At 53.7% G+C, this 22306-nt stretch overlaps 9 protein-coding genes across 9 annotated transcripts; 4 read left to right on the plus strand and 5 right to left on the minus strand.

The window, feature by feature from the left end:
- Window positions 1–355: 355 nt before the first annotated feature.
- Window positions 356–2512, plus strand: M431DRAFT_80086 (hypothetical protein; the record flags this gene model as incomplete). The annotated part of the gene is made up of 1 exon (XM_024922897.1): window positions 356–2512. The coding sequence occupies one exon, from the start codon at window positions 356–358 to the stop codon at window positions 2510–2512; it is 2157 nt and encodes a 718-aa protein (XP_024776339.1).
- A 1189-nt stretch (window positions 2513–3701) lies between these two features.
- M431DRAFT_81887 (hypothetical protein) lies at window positions 3702–5240 on the plus strand (the record flags this gene model as incomplete). The annotated part of the gene is made up of 2 exons (XM_024923087.1): window positions 3702–4034; window positions 4338–5240. 2 exons carry the CDS (start codon window positions 3702–3704, stop codon window positions 5238–5240), a joined length of 1236 nt encoding a protein of 411 aa, XP_024776340.1.
- Window positions 5241–6027: 787 nt separating this feature from the next.
- On the minus strand, window positions 6028–6813 carry M431DRAFT_80414 (hypothetical protein; the record flags this gene model as incomplete). Its single annotated transcript, XM_024922943.1, has 1 exon — window positions 6028–6813. The coding sequence occupies one exon, from the start codon at window positions 6811–6813 to the stop codon at window positions 6028–6030; it is 786 nt and encodes a 261-aa protein (XP_024776341.1).
- A 3379-nt stretch (window positions 6814–10192) lies between these two features.
- Window positions 10193–10477, minus strand: M431DRAFT_493143 (hypothetical protein; the record flags this gene model as incomplete). Its single annotated transcript, XM_024917077.1, has 1 exon — window positions 10193–10477. The coding sequence occupies one exon, from the start codon at window positions 10475–10477 to the stop codon at window positions 10193–10195; it is 285 nt and encodes a 94-aa protein (XP_024776342.1).
- Window positions 10478–10944: 467 nt separating this feature from the next.
- M431DRAFT_480318 (hypothetical protein) lies at window positions 10945–12630 on the plus strand (the record flags this gene model as incomplete). The annotated part of the gene is made up of 1 exon (XM_024915852.1): window positions 10945–12630. The coding sequence occupies one exon, from the start codon at window positions 10945–10947 to the stop codon at window positions 12628–12630; it is 1686 nt and encodes a 561-aa protein (XP_024776343.1).
- Window positions 12631–14244: 1614 nt separating this feature from the next.
- On the minus strand, window positions 14245–16138 carry M431DRAFT_480319 (hypothetical protein; the record flags this gene model as incomplete). Its single annotated transcript, XM_024915853.1, has 2 exons — window positions 14245–15895; window positions 15972–16138. 2 exons carry the CDS (start codon window positions 16136–16138, stop codon window positions 14245–14247), a joined length of 1818 nt encoding a protein of 605 aa, XP_024776344.1.
- Window positions 16139–17158: 1020 nt separating this feature from the next.
- On the plus strand, window positions 17159–17870 carry M431DRAFT_493146 (hypothetical protein; the record flags this gene model as incomplete). Its single annotated transcript, XM_024917078.1, has 2 exons — window positions 17159–17246; window positions 17395–17870. 2 exons carry the CDS (start codon window positions 17159–17161, stop codon window positions 17868–17870), a joined length of 564 nt encoding a protein of 187 aa, XP_024776345.1.
- Window positions 17871–18262: 392 nt separating this feature from the next.
- M431DRAFT_81183 (hypothetical protein) lies at window positions 18263–20061 on the minus strand (the record flags this gene model as incomplete). The annotated part of the gene is made up of 2 exons (XM_024923009.1): window positions 18263–19773; window positions 19863–20061. The coding sequence occupies 2 exons, from the start codon at window positions 20059–20061 to the stop codon at window positions 18263–18265; spliced, it is 1710 nt and encodes a 569-aa protein (XP_024776346.1).
- Window positions 20062–20396: 335 nt separating this feature from the next.
- On the minus strand, window positions 20397–22099 carry M431DRAFT_111861 (carbohydrate-binding module family 1 protein). The gene is made up of 3 exons (XM_024911808.1): window positions 21196–22099; window positions 21047–21136; window positions 20397–20994 (listed from the first exon to the last, which is right to left on the minus strand). The coding sequence occupies exons 1-3, from the start codon at window positions 22013–22015 to the stop codon at window positions 20594–20596; spliced, it is 1311 nt and encodes a 436-aa protein (XP_024776347.1). The 5' UTR covers window positions 22016–22099; the 3' UTR covers window positions 20397–20593.
- Between the last annotated feature and the right edge of the window lie 207 nt (window positions 22100–22306).

The raw sequence follows: 22306 nt of genomic DNA on the forward strand, positions 1-22306 counted from the left end.
CCAGCCCCATGTCCTGATGCCCGTTTCATCGCCGTTCCCGCATATTGGCTGCCGCCATCCCGCCAAAGTTGTATTAGCCAGGGACTCGCTCGGAATCTAAAACAACCTAGGACGGCCTCCTCGTCTCAGCATTTCTGCTTCTGCTCATGGACTGCCAATTTTTCCCAATGCGCACTCATCGGAGCTGCGCAATACCGGCAAAACACTCCTGCTGCCCGCCGTGAGCCTCACAGGGGCGCTGCGAATCGTCTCAAGCTAGTACAGGCACATGCGGACATCCTGTTGAATTTGGTCTCGACCGCTCTGCCGTTTTGCTGTCGTTGTTTTTCTCGCCGTGTCAGAGTGTTGGGCCACGATGTCGCGGCAATCCGATCTTTCAGTCCCTAAAAGCGGCGTATCCCGCTTCTCCAAGGCGTTGCCTGGAGTCCCCGGATTCGACGGCTTCGACGACGACGACAGCGAGAGCAACGCCGTCAACAGTAACAATAATCGTAATCGAAAGAATAGCGAGTTGAGTCTCCCGGCGAGAACCTCATCGCTCGCGTCGCCGCCGCCGACAAAGAACCTTCCGCTTCCTCCGCTGCCTCCCGCGCCGCCGACCAAGACGCTGCCGACAACGCCGCAGCCGAGTCGGGCCAGTAAAGATAGCCTGAATAAGAATATTAATAGTAATACATCGAGTTACGACAACACGAGCAGCCAAATCAGCATTGCGGCGCCCTCACTTTCGCCTACCAGCTCTGTATCAGTGAGCCTGCAGTCGCCGCCCTTGAGCGGCCGGTCCATGATGTCGATCCCGCGGAAACCCATTGCGAACCTGCAGCTGCCGGCGCCGACGACGCAATTCTTGGCTCAGCCATCGCCGACTTTCTCCCTGTCGAGCATCCTGATGGCGTATATGGAAGATGGCGACGAGTCGCAGCAGAGCAGCGCGGGTGAAAAGGGCGAAAACGGACAGGAAGTCACAGCATCTGGTAGCGAAAAGGTGGACGCTGCGCCTGCCAGAGCTCCAGCCGCCACCGTCACAGGCGGCAGTGGCTCACTGCCTGCTCGCCCCAACGCTGGCTTTGGCCACTCGCAGCGCCCTGCTGAGCGAACTCTTCCTCCACCACCTCCCAAAGACGACAAACCAACGCCCCCAAGACCAGACAGTCCAGAGCTGACCGCTCCATCATCGCCTCGCCCCGAGATCTGGAAACGACGTCCACACATGAGCCAAGCCAGCAGAGAGCTCCCTGGCCTCAAGCTCGACTACAGCCACGGATCAACCGCAGACACACAGCTTCCCCCGGACGCAGCTGAACCGGAGACAACATCAGAAGCAGCGTCCGACACGGCTAAAGCCGCAGCCCAGCGAGCTCCTCCGTTTGCCGGCGGATTACCTGGCCGGAATATTCGCCCTTCGTTGCCGGCCAAGGACCAGCCGCCCCCTGCCACGCAAGCCATGGGGAGCGAAACATCCAAGCTGAAGCAGATCAAAGAAAGACTTGGCTCTCAGCGATCCGAGTCGGTATCCAGCAGTTCTACTGCCAAAGCTGGTTTCCCCGGCGTCCCAGCTGCTAAGCGACCGCCGACACCAGAGTATCAGAAGGAAGAGGTAAAAGTGCCTGCTGTCGAGCCTTTCGTCTCTCCCGTGTCTCCAGCATCATCTCCCGAGGCTCCAAGGGGTGCTTCTCCGGACTTTTCAAAAGGACTGCCGCCAAAGCCTTCCAACGGCAACCTGACTGCAACAGCAAGCTCTCAAAAACCTATATCACGAAAAGCCCTGCCGACAAGTCCTAGCCAGGACTTCACAGCTGTCAAGGATTCCTTTCGCCCGCCGTCTGATGCGAATAGTACCAGTGCATCCAGCCAAGCGGCTGTACCCTCAACATTACCAAAGGCCGGTGCCACACTTACTACAACAACTGCACCAGTGGCTTCTCTTCCCAAAGACGATGCGTCTACCGGCTCACGTGGTTCTGGAGACACAACTGTAGTGCAGCCTCAGCCCCAGCCCCAGCCTGCCGTGATCCGAGCAGATGCTCCCCAAACAGTGAAGCCACAGCGCAGCGAGCCTCAGGCGACGGCAGACCCACGACTTTTACAATCAGAAACACAAGGGCTGTTGTATCGGGGTCGTGATGGCACGCTATATGCTGAGATGAAAACCCAGGGGGAACCTCATCCTAAGGCGTCATATTTTCCCACACAGACGTACCCAAACCTACCTAGAGATGGTATCGTCAAGGCGAGACCCCTCACTGACATGCATTTCAATTGTTTCCAACAACACAGGACCATGGCTCGCCGAAGCAACCGGAATTGTCCACTGACCTGTCAAACTTGCGACCGAGCAGACGTCGAGGATCGCTGGGTATGTGCTTTCTGCCATCTACGGATATGCGACGGTTGCTATCGCAAGCTGGGCAGCTATCAACGGGACCTCCGCCGTTTGGTTGACGTTTTGGCCAGTGCTGGACCTGCAGGATTCACATCTTCCTCTCGCCCTGGCACAGCTATGGGGCTGTAGCCAACGCCATGACGCCGCATATCTCCTAATCTTCACCCCGCCACATACTCTCATGATACCCCTATTCCGCCCGCCCACTTTTTCCTTTCTTCTTCTTCTTCTCCTCCATTATTATTACTTTGTTATGGCATGAAACATTACTGTCATGGGATCTGGAGTACGAATGTCTTCATCAGTGTCTTTTTTTGTTTTCTCAACGCAAACTTGTATCAAAGTACCATAAAAGGAAGCTCTGGTTCGGCCCTCTGTTTTACTTTTGATACCATTTTTCTGCTTACCCGCAAGATTGGGGCGGAAATATTTCACATGTACAGCATTAAAGAGGATTGGTTCAGTCGCTCGTTGGTTCAAAGAGAATGGGAAAGGATAGTTCCAATGGTTTTTAGGGAAATCGACATGCCGGACCACGGTTTGGGCAACTTTGAATTTGTTTACATGAGTCAGGGTATCTCTGGTTTGTTCTCTCAAAGAGAGTGATTGAAAATAGACTACATGTACCTTAGCCATTGAGGCATTACTCAAGGATGATATAATAGTACCGTCTTTGATGCAAATGAAAACACGAGAAATTTTTCATAAGCAATGCTTAATGTGAAAATAATGAATACCCTTGAGATGAAGTTTTGATAATACTTGAATCAGGGGCAAGTCGAGATGGAGCATCAGTTGAATCCAATTGGCGGAGTTGGGGTCTTCAGTATGCGAGCCTGACCCAATTGGGAGTAGCCAGGTACGGCAGTTGGGCCTTTATAGCGCCTGAAGCTCCCTGACATCACCGGCGTAGGGCACTAACAGCCCAGCTCAGGTGAAATGTCACCGTCGGGCAGGCCAGCTTCACCTTCATCCTCGCCAATTCCCAACCTCCAGCATCACCGCCATGTCGTCAATTCCTCGCTCGCGCTCTGTGCGCTCAAACACGGGCATCCCACAGATACCGACCAGATCGTCTAGCACTCGAGATGCGTCGGTGCCCCGAAATACGTCGCCTAGTCGGCTGCCCAGATACGGTGCCCGAGGCGGCGTCTCATCCGTCTCGGTTGCTTCTAGCTCCAGCAGCTCGACGAACAGCTTGAAGAACACGGCCACCAATGCCAATGCCAGAGCTCCTGGTGCACCACCAGTCATGCCTGGGCGTCTGGCGAGATCGATGACGATGGCAACGAAGGAGGTGATGGCGAGGAAGGAAAAGATGGCTACGACCAACAAATATCCACCGTCGACAACTATGACCAGACCGTCCATCCAAACGAGGGGGAGGTCTGCGAGCATCTCAATGGAGGGAAAGCCCAAAGAGCTGGAGCGAAGGTCGACGGGACTTGCATATACAAGAAGCTCGGCCACAAACCTTGCTGGACCAACTACGGTGAAGTCTGCTTCGAGGCCGAGAGAAGCCACTTCGAGGTCGAGAGATCCCATTCGGCGGCCTGCAACACCCACAGCCCAAACGGGTATACCGACGACTACTCGGCGATCAGCAACGCCAACTGCCATGCCTCGATCCAATACTTACTCAGGTGGGCCTGTTACTCCCACCTCAACAACGGCAAAGACGCCTCCCTCGACTAAGACGAGGTCGCCTTCGGTAGGAGCGCTGTCTCGCGCTGCCACATTCACCAATTCTATACGATCTGCGACACGGACCTCCATGACTCGGTCTATAACTCCAACTACCACCCGGTCTGCAAATTCAGCTGCTAGTAGCCGGGCTGCGACGCCGACGGGGCAACCAAAGCTGGAACGCCGAGCTCCCTCTACTGAAAAGGTATCGTCGTTTCGTAAGCCGTCACTGGCGACTATTAGTAGAGTGGTGTCTAGACTTTCGAAGCCTTCCTCTGCCGGTACGCTGCTGTCATCGGATCAGGCATCCCAACTGAAACGACCATCGAATTCTTCTTTACACCGCCCCAACTCACCAAGCAAGACTCTGTCTGCCAAGCCTTCGGCGTCACATCTCGCCCCTCCTTCGCCCTCCAAGTTGCCAGCTAATATTGCTGCGTCGGCTGAAGTTAGTAAGCTTCAAGCAGAGCTCCTACAGCTGTATCTGCTTCACCAGGAGGCTCCAACTGTGGATGCTGAATGGAGGGCGAGTGCCAAGCAGAAGCTGGGGAACCGGTTCCAAAAGCTGAGCGAAGAGAGTAGGGAGGTTGCTGAGCAGGAGAGTATAGCACTGGAAAAGCGGAACGTGCTCGCGCTCCGAAGATGGGGCAGTGGTGGTAGACTGGACGAGAAGATCCAGTCTCTGGAATCCATCATTACGAATGTATGGTCACTGAGCGACCCAGGTGGCCGATATGCTCGTGTGGTGCGACATTTCGAGATTTGGATCGATGGCGTGAGTGAGATGGAGGACGCGAGAAGAAAGGGCGCCATGCTCACCCAAGGAAACGACAACCTGTTCATTGAAGACTTGGATGCCCGATGGAAAGAGGAGCGTGGAGATCTCATCCAGCTTCTAACCGAATGGAGGCAGCAGCTCAGCGATATCGATGACCTGAGTCGAGATGAGTTTTACGAGCCGCCGGAGGAGGATGAGAAATCTAGCTTGGAGAAGATGCTGGACGGATCGCGTATGCTGATTGACGACATGTTGGCGGAGTTGGAGATTATGGAGGAGGTTGAGCACGAGGCGCTTGCGAGGGAAGATGCGTGGATCGAGAAGATGAATAGGAGCGAGGAGGATGACGACTTCCGGGTCTCGCGGGTGAGAGGCGCCTGGAACGAAATGTGAAGGGTGCCATTTCATGGTTAAAGGGGTGCTGACGATTTCCTTACTTTCTCCTTTTCTATTTTCCTTATTTCTTTTTCAGGTCTGGGGGTTTTTTTTTTGCTTTTATGCTATTTCTTTTCTTTTGACAAAAAGCATGGACCTTTGACGACATAACGACTGCGACAAAGGGGGGGATACATCCAACATTGGAACGGACAACAGAACCATCATCATTAGCAGCATTGGCATCAGCATCATTAAATTGGCATCAAGCATTTAGCATCAGCGTCATCACGAGCGATATAGTTCCACTAGACTGATTTTCAACCCGTGTTGCATGTTGAGGGAAAAAATGATAAGTTTCTTTCCGGTGAAAGCATCATGTAATCTAAGTAACAATAAAAAAAAGGGAGAAACAGGCCCAGCGTGCTCCTCGAAGCCGGGGCATAAGATATGATAAAATACAACCGTGAGACAAGCTTTTTTCTTTTCAAAGGGTTCAAAGATACCTCCCAGCGATAGTGATCGATAAAGGGGACACAACGAGAAGAAAAGAAAGAACCAAGTCCATGGAGGAGGCGTTTTGGCTTCGACACATGGGAGGTTGTTTTTTTCTTTTTCGTTTTCTTTTTTTCTTTAATTTTTTTTTTCAAGATGCTGCTTGCCCATCTGGCCATCACGGTTTGTTTTTCGCGTCGTCTCATCATTTGCTTGTGGTCATGCGTCATCATCAATTCGAATTTCGTTCCTCCTCTCCTCTCTCCTATCCTATCCTAGAGTGTCGCCATTTCCATGCTCAGTCTTTCCTCTACAGGTACGCCCTCCGGGGAAAGCTGACGCCCTCAATGGCAGGCTCGTCGACGAACCAGCTGCACCGGTCTCCCGCGGCCTCGTTGACGAGAGCGCAGGGCAAGCCCTCGCCGGCGTCGAAGATCTGCTTCATGATATCCTTCTTGCCGCCGCCGGTGGCGACGAAGGCGACGCGGACGGCGTGTGTGACGACGGGCAGCGTCAGGGTGATTCGCTTGGGGGGCGGCTTGGGCGAGTCCTCGATGGGGGCGACCCAGGCGTCGGCCTCGCGGAGCAGCTCGTGGCCGGGGAAGAGGGAGCAGGTGTGGCCGTCGGGCCCGCAGCCGAGCAGCAGCAGGTCAAAGATGGGCAGGCGGACCGAGTCCCGGGAGGCGAAGCTGGCGACGAGCGTCTGCTCGTACTGGTCGGCGAGCTCCTGGATGTCGCCGAGGTGCTCGACGTTGATTGCGTGCACGGCGGCGGGCTGCTGGTCCGTGGGCAGCTTGTCGAGCAGCTCGGCCTTGACCAGGGCGTAGTTGGAGTCCTCGTGGTCCAGCGGCACCGCGCGCTCGTCGGCGAAGAAGATTTCCCACTTGGTGAAGTCGACCGTGTCTTCGGGGCCGGAGGAGGGAGCCAGCAGGGCCGCGGCGAGCGTCTTGGGCAGCGAGCCTCCAGACACGGCCACCTTGAAGACGCCGTGCCTCTCAATACCGGCGTTTTGGCTCTGGATTACGTATGCGCGCAGAGCCTGTGCGAGGGCATCGGTGCCCGGGAAGGCGTATAGGTTGGGCTGTGTCTTGGGCATGATTGTAGCTGTGGGAAAAAGAAAACGAGGCTTGGAAGCACGGAACTGTTTCGACTTTTGGTCTGATGTAAAGGAGGGCGGTGTGTGGACCGTATATCGGGAAAGGCTCGTTCAGTCTATGTTTGATATTGTGGTGTTCTCGTTTTTTTTTTTTCTCTGCTTGGAGCTGTACAAATCAACTTTAGAGGTCCGGGTGTGGATGGCGGGGTTGCTCTATTTTTCCATTTGGGGGAGTTGAAGGTTGCGCCAAGTTCGAAGGAAACGGAGCTGCGTGCGCGCGGGGTTATGTCAGAGGCGCGTGGGAAGATAAGATAAGGCCGGGCTGAGTTCAGGCGGGCGTTGCCACTACGATCAAGGTTAAAAAACGTATCCAGCGGGTTGGGCAGCTTTCAACGAACTACGAGATGGTTCTAGAAAAGGAGAATTACTCCTTAACTCATGCACGGAGAAGAAAACCGAGCGGGTGTTTTGTTGGAGAAGGGACAAACGCTGGAGGTCCAAAATGGTCATGCAACCGCATCGTTATGTACAATTTGCGCATTGCAAGCACCGATCTGCAGGGATGCCGCGGTCTGCATGCCGCTTGGAACGTCGGAATTGGAGAAGCATCACGCCAACGTCAAGACTCGAGGCCGGAATTCGGCACTGCTTTTAGTGTCGCTGCTACGCGATGCTAGACCGAGCGAGGTAGGTAGCATGTAGATTTTTATGCCGCTCAGCTGGGTAGCGTTGAGGTTTTTGTTTTATTTTAACGATTCTGCCATGTGAGAGGACCGTTTGATCCGGGCGGTTCGTTTGCGCTTCTCGTTAGAGTTAGAGCTGGTGCGATGGATCGCTTGAGCGAGATGGCATCGGATGAACATGGTAGAATCGGGTGTGTTGGCGTTGATATGCGGATGCTATATTTATATTGAGATCAACATGTATGGATGGAAAGGATGGATTTCATGGGTAGTGAGTGGTTGGAGTTGCGCATGAGCTAACAAGTTGAATACGAACTTGCGCTGGGGAGCTACCAAACCTCTGGTTCATAGGCTGAAAGCTGCAGCAGCAGGACTTGGCCTGGCTTGGTGCTGTCGGGTGCTCTTAAAAGCGCTACGGTGCTCAAAACTCGCCAAGACCCGATGCGAGACAGGCCCCCGGCCGCCGCGCATCGAAGCGAAACTTCGCTTGTTAGTTGAAGAAACGACGTGCTTGCTTTTCACATGATTGCCGAGCCAATGTCTCAGATCGGTAGGCAGGCCGTATGCCAGTTGAGGTTTACGCTGCTTTTATAGCGCGCCGTTGTGATGTTGGTCGCCCCCTGTGCAGTGCTGATGCTAGGACGTACATACATGCACCTACATGGGCTATATTGGCGAGCGAACGAGCGAGAGCCGTTGCTAGTATGATTGGGCACGGAGGTGCCTCCGAGCCTCGTACCTGAAAATGCACCCGGAGAGACTGTCCATATTGCTGGATGGTACCTATGCCTTGCAGGTAGGCATTTATGGGAAATAATTATGTAACGCTCTCTGTAAACACATGTATATTCTGTCTCGACCCTCGGCATGTAACCAGGATTGAGTGCATCCTACCGAGTGTCTTAGGTTAGTAGGGATACATCCATGGATCCATCTACCAACTTGACACTTACAGCCACAAAAGAGGCGTGCAGAATAGCCTCGGTGGCGGTCCCAATGCTGCAGCTGGGATTGGAAGACGCTCAAAAGACTATTTGACAACAATGACGTAACGGTGAAGTTGCCAATCACAACAAACTTGTTGGGTTATTCACCATTCACATGGGCGGGTTTGCAAATCGTTCAGCCTCACGAAGAAGCATCTGAGCCATCACTTCATGCCTCCATAAGCGAGTATTGAGATATGACCGTGATGTTAGTGCTGCTGCACGCAATTCCTGATGGGTCTGGCGGGAATATGCTGGTGACCCTTCATGGCCCATGTTATTCCCCGCCGCGGCGTGCCGACGGTTGCCACATTCCCAACGTCCGCCTCTTGGTCTGCTGTGTGTGTATGCCACACTGAGATAGCAGTGCGAGAAAGCTCTCGATAGGGGGCCGGCCTGAATGCCCTCCAAGTCGTCACCAGCACAATCGCCGGCGGGTCTGTCCTGGTGGAGATGGCCAAGCCAGCAGCTTTGGGGCAAAAAAAGCTGGGCACCCCGCCATGTGAACAGCAAGGCAGAAAAACTTGGTGTGCTCCTGTCACCAAGCCAAGGGCGCATGTGAACCCGGCATCTGAAAGAGGGGGCCAGTATCTCTGCATTAGCTTTGTATTAAACGGGGGGTTTTCTCTTCTCTGTGTCTGTCGGTGTCTGTGTGTCGAGAATTGGTTTGGATCAACATCGTATTTGAAGCAGGAGGTATCGCCCCCGACTTGGAACTGTTCCCCAAGCCATCAAGTGCCAAACGGGTCAAAGAACTGTACAACATAACAGCAAAGCCACTACCTAGTAGACTATTGACTAGATTAGTGGATGACAGGCAAACTGCTTGTTGGCTGCTGTACAGTTTAGAGGCGAGTTTTCGCTACGTTACTGCCGGCTCCGGGAGCCTCCAGCCCAAATGCGACTCTAGTGTGGCCAGACCCTGAAATCCCCTTGGCTGCCACAATGTCCCACCCGGAATTCAGGGTCCAGCTGGGTCAGGCGGAAAGCATGCTAAACCACCCTAATCCCACACAGTTGCTTGCCTGCTAGCCCATTCGCTGTATCGTCTAAGGCCTCATTAAATTTTTATTCTGCCTTGTTCCCTTCTCCCACTCCCTGCCGCTCTCCTCCCAACCCTCGACCTCAGCCCAGGTCTTCTTTTGCCTCCCCTCCATCTCCCCCTCCTCTCCATTCCTCAGCCCTCGGCCCTTGTTTATTAACACTTTGACTTGCCCAATTCGCAATCAGGGCCGTTTGCTGCAGGTTGTGGCCATAGTTCGGCGCGGATAGCGAATCATTGGCTCTTGGTCATCCGCCGGCCAGTAGGGGTGCCAGACTGCAAAAAAGGGCTCCAGCGTGTGCCGCCATTCGGGCCTGTCCTGGTCGCGTCCCTTCCCCCAGTTGTTCACCGATTGCAAGGAAAGAGCCCCGTTGAGCTGCCCCTCCCCTTCTTGACAAGTTTGGAGATATCAAATAAGTCCCCTCGTCTCGAATCTTCAGGGCTGTCTTCTTCTGCTTCAACTTCCGCTGCCTGTTTGCCCAATCATATTGCTTGGAGCCCGGCAGAATCAAGCCAGAGCTATTCCACACACCGGCAAGCCATAAACAGGGCAGAGCCACATACCATCCAAGCAGACTCGACCTATAGCCGGCAGTAGCAGCCACTGTTCGGGTCCGAATCGTCTGGACCTGGAGCTGTACGGCGGCATAGTGCGTCACGAGACAGCCTCACTTGAGTGTTGTGAGTCCGGGCCGTGCCTGTTGATTCGCTGCCCTCTGTCTTGTCACTCGCGCAGGCTTACAGGCCCTTATCTCGGCCTTTGCTTGGCCACCCCCTTCTCTGTGTCTCCTGGACACCTTTGGATACAGCGCCCGCCACCTTGCGGGGATATAGACGGCCGCATCCCGTGCCTCCCATCTTGTGCCATAACCCTGGCAAGCTGTTGCATTGGCTGCCCGTCCAAGCGGTCGTGCAAAACCGCAGCTCCAGCCCAGGCCGCCGGCGGCACACATCTGCGGCAATCCCTACGACCCGCCAGACTTGCGTCTTGCTGGCCTTCGGGGCCCTTCTAAAGTTGCCATTGACTTTTGCAGTCCCCCACAGGCCGGACTAGTTCTTTGTCCAACCTTGCTGCGGAGCCAGAGGGGAGAGACTTGTTGCCCTTTAGAAACCCAACGAATTTGACCGCTCGTTGTAATCTTGACGCTTTTGCCTTGAGAGTTTCCGGTCTCTTTCTTATCCCTTGTTTCAGCTCGGCGGGCCTTTCGGCCTTTGTAACCCTGACACGCTGTCATCCAGGTAACGACATTCTTCTACTGTAGCGCTGCTTGAGCGTGTGGCCTGGGTGCTGACGACAATTTGCTGTTGGTTTTTCTTCACAGATTCTGACTTTTTATCAAACGTTTGCCGTATCCTTGCACCCTAGAGTTGTGGTGTAGTAGCCTGCTTGGTTGCTGGTTTCGACGACTGACGGGTACCAATGTCGTCCCCAGATATAGACCAAACCGCCGTCAACGAGACGTTGCTCGAGCGTCGTCAGCTGTTAACCGAGGGGCTGAAAAGCTTGCCCTATGACCTGATTCTCTATCTCGAGCGGGCCGCCATCTATGCAGACCTCGGATACCCCGATCTTGCCGCTGGTGACGCATATCGAGCTCTCCTCCTCACTGATGAGATTGTAAACGACGGTTTTGAATATCACGACCAGGCCCAAGAATCCTTGAGCCGATATATCGGAGAGCCTCTCCCAGAGGCCCTAGTCCAGGGGCAACTTGCCGATGAGTACCCTGACCTGGTCAATGGGACCCACGGAGACGCAGACGTGGCTTCTGGCCAACTGGCACTGCTGGCATCGATAAGAGCATATCAAATACTATCGCTGAGCCTCTTGTTGTGCGGTTGCTTGAGAAGTGCCTCTCAATTCTGTGACCGAGGCCTTGCGGCTGCGCCACAGAATGCAAAACTGCTTCACACCAGGAACCATATTGACACCGTGGCAAGACAGAAGCTGGGCTTGACAGACTTCGAGGCCGATGACTTGCCCGACTTTGGTCTTGTCCGCCGAGAGGTCTATCCTTGGAACGACCATGAGCCAGATCGCTTCTCTCCAGAGTCTTTGCAGTCTTTGAATGACGGCCTGAGGGAGATGGCTCCAAAGTGTGCCGTCCAAGTGGCGACTCTGCCAGTCTTGTTAGAGGGGGAAAGTGAGACGGATAACTACGAGATAATCCCCACTTGCAAACAGCTGGGCGTCTTTGCCCAGGAGGATATTGAGGCCGGCGAGGTTGTGCTTAGGGAGTACACTCTCCTTACGGCTAACAACCGACACAAGGATTCAGTCTGCGATGCCTGCAGTTCCGAGCTTGCCCCGCTTGGTAGCGAGAATCGATCTATTCAGTGCGAAGAGTGCTTCGATACCGTCTTCTGTAGTCAGGAATGTCACGACGAGGCTCAGAGGCGCTACCATCCTGCTGTCTGCGATAAGGACGTGGACTCCATTGCCAAAGATCCCAGTGCATTCGAGGCTGATGAGACGCTACATCTTCTTCTTCTTTCCAGAGTCCTGGCGATAGCTGTCAACGAAGAGATTCATCCGCTGGATGTACAAGAGGTGAAATTCATCTGGGGTGATTTCGTACCTTCTCGAACCAACGAGATCAATATATCGCCCAACGCCGGCCCTCCGCCCGAGTGGACGCTTCCCTTCTCTTTCAAATACAACATTGAGGCGCCGCTGCATATACTGGAGAAGATGGACATTGACATCTACGCCGGGCTGCCGGAATACGATCTGTGGGTGCTCAACACGCTATATGCCAAGTTTCGTGGGACCGCCTCGGCTCGCAAGAACCCGCGAGATGGAAGGCCGGATGTTGCTGCGGTGCATCCATATTGGTGTCTCGCCAACCATGACTGTGATCCAAACGTCACATGGGACTGGAGTGGCCGGATGGTCCTCTCGGCAAGGAAGGAACGTGTCGTGGGCGGCCGGCCCGGAGGCATCAAGAAAGGAGAGGAGATTCTCAATCATTACTGCGACGTGACCCTGCCGGTACAGCAACGACGCGAATGGGCTCGGGGAAGTCTGGGGGGCTGGTGCATGTGCAAGAGGTGCCGCACTGAGGCGTCCGAGAATAAAGCGGCTGAAAATGGGACATCGGCATAAACATGGTTATTCTCCTTCGGCCTGCGTCAAACAACAGCTTTCGGTTCCTACGGCTAGCGTACTCGGTTGCGAGTGTGTCTATTCTCGGTAGCGAGAGACGAGGGTCAAAATCCAGCAGGGGCTCCTGTCCCCGTGATGAGTGCGAAAAGGGTAGGGAAGAGAGAAGTACAGTAGACGCCACGCACACAATGGGTTGATGACGGTTATCAAAGTGGTTCTTGAGGCCCACATGACAAAATTTTTAAACTAACAGAAAAGGAGCAAAAAGAAGATGAGATGCAACAAGGGTGTTTTTTGCCTCGCAAGTAAACGATGGGAGGTCCTTACAGCAAGAAGAAGGAAATATGTCGCGGATCCCCGCTCATACTACGACAGCCGCCCTCCAAAAAGAGCAGAAAGAGAAGAGAAGACGCCTTCTTGTTACTGTAGCATCTGCCCCGTGTTCACTTCTAGTCCATGCCCAACTCGACAGAGTGTGTGGCCTTTTGTGAATGAATCAAGTCAATATGGCCGGCGGTTCCCCCCCTCCCCCCTTTACGCCGGACCCCCAATCGTGTGTATCGAGGGATTTCTGTCTTGAGCATCAAAACCCTTTAGCCCATTCTCACGGGTCGGTCCCGGTGGGAGCCTAACAGTGATTTCTACCTAATGCATGTATGGACCGGGATATCAGCAGCGCAAGGGCTTAAACTCTGTGCTCTGCATACAGCACTGTACGTGTGCGTCTACGTGGTGCGTGTGCAGGGCAGGGGGTCTTTTTTTGCAGCTGCTGTATGACGCAAAGATGTCTCACCTGCCGCCATGTTGCTGGCCACGAAGCACACAAAGCACAAATCACAGAAGGGTGAAGATGATGATGGCAATGAGAAGCACAAGCAAATGTTGCTGCTCGTAGGGCCAATCTAGCTGGGACTGGACCCCCATCTTCTCCCCATTTCGCCTGGGTCTAGGGAGAGGAGTGGGCTGCCGTGCCCTGCATGAGAAGGCCCAGCCTAGCAGAATCTGGCCTCGAGCTATACCATGAAGCTACCCTGTCCTCCTCTGGCCAAGATTGGGGGTTACCGTCAGTCCCGCCGGCGGAAATATGACCACGTCAAGGATGACTTATTGGACGGGGGGGTTTATTGGGAGGGGCGGAGGATGGAATCGTGGAATTAGAATAGCTAGATCGTCAGCCCAGTCTGACGCTGGCCGCTATAAAATTGAGGCTTCACAAAAGAATGACGCAGATGCAGAATATACGAGAAGAAGAAAAAAATATTGTTATCAACGCTGATAAAAAAACATAATTTCTGCAAGAGAATACAAAAGAAGAAAAAGAAGAGGAAAAAAAAAGGGGAAAAGTTAAAAAGAAGAAAAAAGACAAAGATAAAAGGATGAGTAGTACTCCGAAGAAGAAGAAGAAAAATACACCAAGGACAAGAAGATGAGAAAAGCCAGAATATAACATGCGCCGCCCTTTCCGTCCCAACCACCACCGCCCGTCTTTTTTATGTAAATCCTCTAACCGGATGGACGCCCACCAAAGATCATCTACGTATTTTGCCAATGAGGTTCCTCGACATACCCTTCTCCCTTCACCTTTCCCCCTCCTTTTGCTTCGAGCCGTACACTCTACCGCGGTAGAGGCCGCGGCCCTACAATTTGCCTCCGCCCAGCGCCGATGCCCTGCGATCCTTTGTTCTGGCCGTCGCCGCCGGTGTAGCCACTCCACTGGCTGACGTCCCATCGCCCGTCAATCCCTCCGCCAATGCCGTCGACGCCGCTGTCGCCCCGTTTGATGGCCGCCGTCTCCTTCTGGGCCTCCTCCCACTCCTGCTGACGCTGTCTTTCCAGCTCCTTCTCTCGCTCGAGCAGCGACTTGGACGCCCAGCCGGCCGCCTTGGTCTTGTCCTGGCTCTGGAGTCGACGCTGGTCCTCGGCATCGCGTTCCTCCGTTGCGCCGAGCTCTCGAGCGTACGTCTGCTGGGCCACAAACGGCATTGGGGCCGGGTTAGAAGCCAGGAAGCGGTCTGTGCGATTCTGCGGCGCTTCTCTCGGAGGGGATGAGTATTTGGCTGGGTCAGGCAGCGGTCGTCCGCCCGTAGCAGTGTTAGGGGTTGGGAGAGGCCTGGGAGACTTGGGCAGCGGCGAGGAGGCTAATCCCTCTCGCTCGTCCTCTTTCAAGTTATCTTGGTGCTGCTTCCACTTGGTATGGAGGACCTCGCGCTCGCCCTGCGACCAAGACTCATGGCGGTTCAGCTGCGAGGTATTGCCTTGCCCCCGGGGGCTTCGCGGTTCGCCTGGTCGGCCTCTTAGTCGAACTGGTGAATCAGGCACTTTGCCTTCGGCAGCTCGCTCCTGTCGCTCACGCTCATACTCGGCTTCACGCTGCCGTGCCTCATGAACCCGCTCTTTTTGGGCTGATTCGTCAGCTTCGGCCTTCTCAGCGCTAGCCTGCTCGGCTTGGTACTGGCTTAGGAATTGCCCACGCAGCTTGGCAGGGCTGCGGGTTCTGGCACGGCGTCGCTCTTCCTCGACACGAGCCTCAGCTTCAGCTTCTTCCTTTCGGCGCTTATCTTCGGTCAACTTCCACTGCCTCTCCTCTTCCTCCCATTTCTGCTTCTCCTGTAGGACCTTGCGGCGCTCTTCTTCCCTCTGTCTCTCCGTCTCTTCCTGCCATCGTTTCTCCTCCTCGACACGAGCACGTTCTTCGGCTTCCAGCTGGGCTTGGCGCCGGGCCTGGGCTTCTTGTCGCTGGCGTTCTTCTTCCGCTATTTTTCCCTTTCGAATGCGCTCCTTCTCAGCTAAACTTGGTACCTGAGGCGTACTACTAGTGATCTGCCTGCGAGCTCCAAAAGCGACTCCCATGCTGCCCTGACTGGCGCCGCCCATGTAGCCGTACTGTGCAATATTCCAAGCCGGAGCCGTCGAGCCTTCGTGTTCCTTCTTGCTCCAGCTGCTGACCGACTGGCCGCTGGAGCTCGTTGGTCTAACGTCTGATGACCCAACACCCAGCTTTGCTGTTTTGGGTCCGATGGGATTCGGGAAGTTGCTAGGGTTTGCGGCATTCGCGGCTCTGCTGAATGCGCCGATGCATTGCAGCACCTGGGCGGGATCCTTTCGCTCATACAAGTCGACGGTGAGAAATGTGTCGTGCTGATGCAGGTTCAAGGGCGGAGCCTGGCATGCGCGCAAGAAATGCGATATGTTTTCCATCTGAACAAACGGCATGGCTGACTTTTTGAACTTGATGCCGGGGCTGGGAGCGACGAGGTTGATGAGCCTAAGCGGGACAAAGAGGTTAGCACGCGACAATAGTAATAATCCATGGAAAGCGCGGGCGCGGGTGCATCGCATACTTGCAGAGAGCGACGCCATCTTTGAGGCCGTCCAGCAGATCCTTTGACGGCAAAGGCTCCCCCAGCGTCTCTTCGATCCATGCGCGAGCCTCGTCGGCTGCTGCGGGAGTGTATTTCTCCAGGCGCAATCTGCGTAGGTCCTTATCCAAGGACGAGACGGATGCCATTTTGGGGTCTATGGAAGCGCAGTCTCCTATTTGATGTATCCTCCTCTTCTGGTGAGGTCCTTGTCTTATCTCTAGGGAATCTGGGCGCGGAAGTCGGGGGAAAGGCGATTTGTTGTGATCGGATGTCGAGGATGATGTCGTCACCAAGTCAGCGTCAGACGGGGTGAGTAAGCGGCAGGTTCGGAATGTAGTCGCAACAGAGAAACCCAGCGGACTGGAATTTACTGCATAGCAACAGTGAAGAAATTTAGGATGTATTCGGTAACGTATGAGGGTATTTGCTCGCAAACAGCGACCGAGAGGGAGGAGAAGCAAGAATAAGACTATAAAAGTAGAGGGAAGAAGAAGAAAAAAAAGGGTTCAAGTACTTGTTTGGCCCCTTGGGGCGGGTGACGCACGTCAGCTCCCCAGGCGCAGGAGCTGGCGGGGGAGAATCTGGCGCCAAATTACAGTTATTACAAGGCGACCGGGGGCTGAGTTGACGATTCTACGGAACAAAATTGGACACAGGCGGAAGCCTCAGGTACAGGTCAAGGTGCTGGCACTCGGTACCGCGGGACCTATTAATAACAGCACAGGCGGGCAGCCTGTTAATATCAAATGGCAGTAGAGTAGGGGTCTTGTACAGTATGCTCACTAATGACGACATAGGAGGTGACTCGCATTAATCTCCATGGTCCCTCGTTTCGCTAAGCTGTACTTCTAATAGGGCATAATTCCTGTATGGTTCGATTGCAGAGAGATGCATTGCTGATGCATTGCTGCAAAGGAGTCACATGTATGTACCTCGAGCAGTCTAGGTACCTCAAGTTGATTGCAAAGAGAGGGGCAGCGGGTAAGGGTCTGGTACCTTAGAAGTGCTTGGAGCTGCGTGTCGTGGCTGGTGCCGACAAAAGGTGGCGCCGCACAGCCACTTCAACTTCCATCCAAACGGGCGCATTTCAATTCAAATCCTATGACGGCAGAACCTCGCCGGCAAAAGCTCAATCCTCCCAAAAAGACCATCGTCGCCGCATCCTCATGACGTCGAAGTCAATAGGTCCTTTTGCTCAGGCGTGGTACAAGTGGAAGGCCTTGCGCCTTCCTTGGCGGCGGCGCTTTCTCATTGGTATGTTTTTTTGCTTTATCTTGAAGCTCTCTCTCTCTCTTGCTTTACCTTCCTAGTAGTGTCTTGTATTCGCCTCCAATGCCATCAAAACCATATCTATATAGCTGAAAACAAAAACCGCCCACCCACATTCTAACTTTCCTTCCAGGCTTCGATCTCAAAGGCAACACCTTCTGGGAGTTCCGCAACACCCGCGGGACCAAGGAATCCGGCGAGCGCTGGCGCCGCATCGTCTCCTACCCCCGATCAACGCACTACTCCGAGGTCAAGGTCAGCCCGCAATGGCACCAGTGGCTGCGGCACACGCGACGAGAGCCCCCGACGCTGGAGGAGCAGCACGAGGAGGTGGCGCGCCAGGAGAGGATGAAGTACCTCGCCGCCGAGGCGGACGCGCGCTGGGAGGCCAAGCCTAGGGTCATGGAGGCCCCGAGGGAGGAGCAGGAGAAGTTGCCGTTGGCGAAGGAGAGAGCGCCGGCAGATGAGGCGAGCGCGGCATCTCCTCAGACAAAGAAGACGGAAAAGGCGGACGAAAATGATCCTTGGGCTAGGGCAAAGGCTCAGGGACCCGGCGAGAAATGGCAACCTACGGCGTGGAACCCCGCGGCCGCAAAGAGAAATCGATGACCACTTTCTCAACAAGCAACTGCTTAACACAAAGGCAACAAGCAGAAGACCGAAACGAAAAATAGGATAAAGCGATAATGTCAACAAAATGGTATCATCTGTATTATGAATAGGTGTGTATGTATCTATGGATCGATGGGGCGGATAGACGTGTATTATAATGTATCATAATGTATACCCCCAAGAGTTGCCCTTTAAAACGCCTTGCTTCCCAGTTCTGTCCCGACAGACAGTTTTTCTCGCAATCATGAAAACAGCAACGTTCGTCACACGCCATTCTTTCCCAATGGCTTTTCAAAACATAAAACAGACCAAGACTCCACAGCACTACCATGTGCAGAAATCAAAAACGCCAAACAAAGGGAGGGAAACGCACGCTGCAAAGGGACAACTTAACTAGCAGAGATCTTTAGCATCTCCACCAAAGTTCGAATCCTCTCGGTAGATGCGTTCATGACGTTATGAGCGTGCGAATCGCCTGCATCGGCCTTTCGGGGCCCCGTCCTCTTCCTCTGCGCCTTCTTCTCTCTCGCGTCTATACCCTTCTCCACTGCGGCTTTGAAGCTGTCTGTGTATTCCACCATATCGAAGTTCCACAGGAGCTGTATCGCGCTTTCAACCACCAGCGACAACTTGGCATTGTCTTCCAGGCCAACCGTATTGGCGGGGTGGCAGACGTAGCACTCTTCCAGCATGGGCTTTGTCAAACTGCCTTCGGAATGACCTTCCTTGTCCGCCTTGCGGGGGTCCTTGAAGGATGAAGGGAGAAGCCGATGGAAAAGTTCCTTGGTCAAGGTGACGTGCGTTTCAGGCAGCAAAGGGTTCTCTCGCTGGGAGACGAATAACGCGAACATGTCCAAGGGAAGGACCTTGATGCTCGATGCAAAGTCCTCGTAAAGCCTGTCAAGCTCGCGTCTGCTGCTTAGCGTATGCGTAGCTGCAGAAAGCAATCGAAATAACCGCATCCGTAGATGGATGGATTCAACCATGCCTGCGCTGACCCCCGAGCTGACCCCCGAGCTACTAGCTTTTGTGCGCTGTTTTTGGGGGGTTGGAGGTTCAGAGACGCCAGAGGATATTGAGTCGTCTTCATCGAAATAGTCGCCAAATTGGTCGTTGGCCAGGTCGAGGACCGCGTCGCGCTTCCTCTTCTTCCCCCGCTGTCGCGGCCCTTTGTGCTCCCTATCAAATATCTCTTGGAAAGATGACGAAGACACGCTGCCATTGTAAGCAAGCAATGCCTTCATGATGGCCTTGGGACCGGAGTGGCGGCCATCCTTCTGGTCCATGTACATGGTAATCATCGATTCGGCGCGCCACATGGTAGGTTCATCACCCACCTGGCCATTCGCCTCATGGTCCTCCTTATCGCGACGCTCTCTCTCAGCCCAGTCAGCATCCAACACATCCAACATAAACTCCAGCCACGCCTTCCAGTACCGCCATCGGTGGGGCATCAGTGAGCAACAGTGAAACGCCCACCCCACGGTAGACCAAAAGTCTTGGCCTTTGACCCACACACCGCCCTCGTTTGCAATCTTTCCTCGTAGGGAATCATGGCGGCCCTTTGAATCGTCATCAGACATATCGCTGTCGCTACCATGGCCAACATGTCCTGCTCGACTCTTCCATCTCGGTATTGAACGGAACTGGAATGCGGTCCGAAAGTCGGCGTGTAGCGGCCCAACCACTGTGAGAACGTTGCGCAGGTAGCCCAAGGCGAGGGAGGAGACGTCGAGATGCTCGGGTTTGTCGACGCGCGTTGTGTGTAGTGGGTGAACGGCAATGGTGCTGAGGAGGGCGAGATGGCTAGGCGGGGGGATAGCGGCGGGCTTGCTGCTCGGCGATTTTCTTGACACGCCGGAGCCAAGAATGCTATTAAGGAGGTTGATAGCGCAGGTATCTAAAAAGTGGTCGATTGTCAGGCCCTTGTGCATTCAGTCCGCCGATGGAAGCGGATATATATTCGGGTGCATCTGAATGCATGCATACATAGTTGTTCCTCAAGAAAGATCTGGCAGTGCTCCTTCAACTCATGCGGCAGCTCACGCGCCTCTCGATATGGACATGGCTGGCCTTTTACCGGCGTACTCGCGGTCGTTGACTTGGTAGTGAGTTCTGATTCTTCTTCTTTACTCGTGTAGAATGACGTCGGCGACGAGTTGGTGCTGGGTTGCGATCTCCTCGCCATGGTCACGGACCTCAAAAATGAGGATGCATGGAATGCTGTGGTGTTTGAACGGCGGTGGCAGAGGAGGGAGGCAGAAGAGAAAGAGAAGAAAAGAAGATGTTACAAAGGACGAAACAAAGATGAGGCTGAAATGGGGGGGAAACGCGATATCGAGAAAGTTGATTGGAAGCGGGACTGTCTGTTGTTTGGCGAAAAGCAATTCGACGCGGGTCTCGAGCTTTGAGGCTCCGCACAGTACTAATTACGACAATCTGTTCCGATCGCGCACGGTGACTCTTTCTTAGGTCTGATGCGGGATGCGAGGCTAAGTTTAGCTCTGTGTCGATCAATGGAATACCGCGACAAGCCAAGATACTGCATTACATCAGGCAAGGGATAAAATAGCTGCTGTTTGATGAATATGCACATAAACAAGAGGCTAATATGTGGAAAGTATCATATACCAAAAGGTCAGAGGAAGCTGTATTCATCCTCTTAGGTACATAACGACCCTATCCTTGTATCAGCTTTATAGCTGAGTATCTCCAGCGCTTCATGAAGGCACACACTGCGAGTACCAATCGTTACTATATCTACAAGTTCCCTGTGAGCAGCATTTAGGGCCGGCCCATCCATTGCCTCCACACTGGCCATACAAGGGGGAGCAGCTACCAGTCGGTTGCGAGGCGGACGATGTCGTCTTAGACGAGACAGCCGTGGTCGAAGAAGCGGGAGGAGGAGGAGGAGTGCCTCCGTTGATAGCCGCAACATGGTTTTGAACCAAGCATTGCCAGTTGGATGAATTGTACCAGACAGTGTATGGATCACTGTTCGATTGACCGTAGGAAAGGGTGTCTCCCCACTGCCAAAACATATCGCCGCCCATGCCGCGAGTTGCCAAAGAGGTGCTTTGCCAAGGAGCCTCGTTAGTGCAGGGATTGTTCTGTGCACCGTCTAATCACGACGTTAGTTGAGCCCGCCCAGAGAGTGGAATCAGATCACTTACATTCTTCAAACACGCATGGTTTGCCTGCTGCTACACAGGCCGCAGCATGAGTTTGAACCCAAGTAGTTCCCCAAGGGTAGGATGTGCCCCCTATTCGCAGTAACATTAATATTTATAAAGCTTCCATGGCTATTTCATAGAATACTCACAAGAATCCGGGTAAAGGTGGAAAGTGCCAAAGTCGAGTGTCTTGATTTGTACATTCTTGGCAAAGTCGGTGCCCTCTCCATAAGTATACGGATAAGAGCCGTCTCCGGTGCTGAGACCAAGTCCTTCATCTCCAAGCGTCACAAGATGGTTGGAATCGAGTGACTTGACATACTGAGATACGCTTGTGGCCCATGTAACAATGACGCCAGTATCGCACCCGTTGCAGCGAGGTTCGTTCGCCAGCTCCCAAGCAAAGATGGCTGTCGAGTTGACGTAGCGACTGACGACAGCCTGAATATACTTGCGGTACTGAGCTTGGGCTGCCGAATTAGTGAACCAAGTAGTGGCATTGCCGCCAAAGGCATTGACATAAGCGTTTATTCCACCATAATCATTCCAGTTGTTGACAAATGGAATAATAAGCTTGAGGTTATGCGCCTCAGCCGACTTGACTACATTATCAAGGAGCTGCAGTCCGGTGGCTCCTGTATTAATCGTAGATCCGGATGCGGATAACGACTGGTACCAAATGTTTCCAGCGGAAGGCTGCTGGTTGACATCGTTGAAGCCCCAGACACGCACGACCTTGAGTCCAGAGGAAGCAATGTGGCTGAACGTCGTATCAACGTCCGCAGAGTTGCTCAGAAATGAACACCAGTAACAATTGGTGCCTGCAAAGTAGCCTACTTTACCATCAATGTTGAACTGGGTTCCTGATATCGTCACAAAACTAGAGGCACGCGGAACTGGTTGCAGAACTGCTGCCAATGTCGAGGCTGCAGTTGCACCTGCAAGGAGGGAACTCTTCGTGAGCTTCATATTGCAAAGATTGATGCCATATGATGGCCTGGAACTATGAGAAGCTGAGACTACTTACACTGATAAACTGGTCGGGGAAGCAGCTTTATATACTAAACACTCTACATAGGTTCTCTTGTAAGATGTGAGAGAGAGCACCTACATATTAGTAGACATATAGGTTGATATTTCCTTTTAAAGACACGGCATCCCTTCTTCCGAATTTTCCATTCACGGTAAGTTTTCTCCCCCATTAGCCCTTATGGCTAGACCGGATATTAAATGCAATGTTACGCTGTGGATGCAACCTCC

This window comes from Trichoderma harzianum, assembly GCF_003025095.1.
Source record: "Trichoderma harzianum CBS 226.95 unplaced genomic scaffold M431scaffold_4, whole genome shotgun sequence".
In the NCBI taxonomy this organism is placed as follows: domain Eukaryota; kingdom Fungi; phylum Ascomycota; class Sordariomycetes; order Hypocreales; family Hypocreaceae; genus Trichoderma; species Trichoderma harzianum.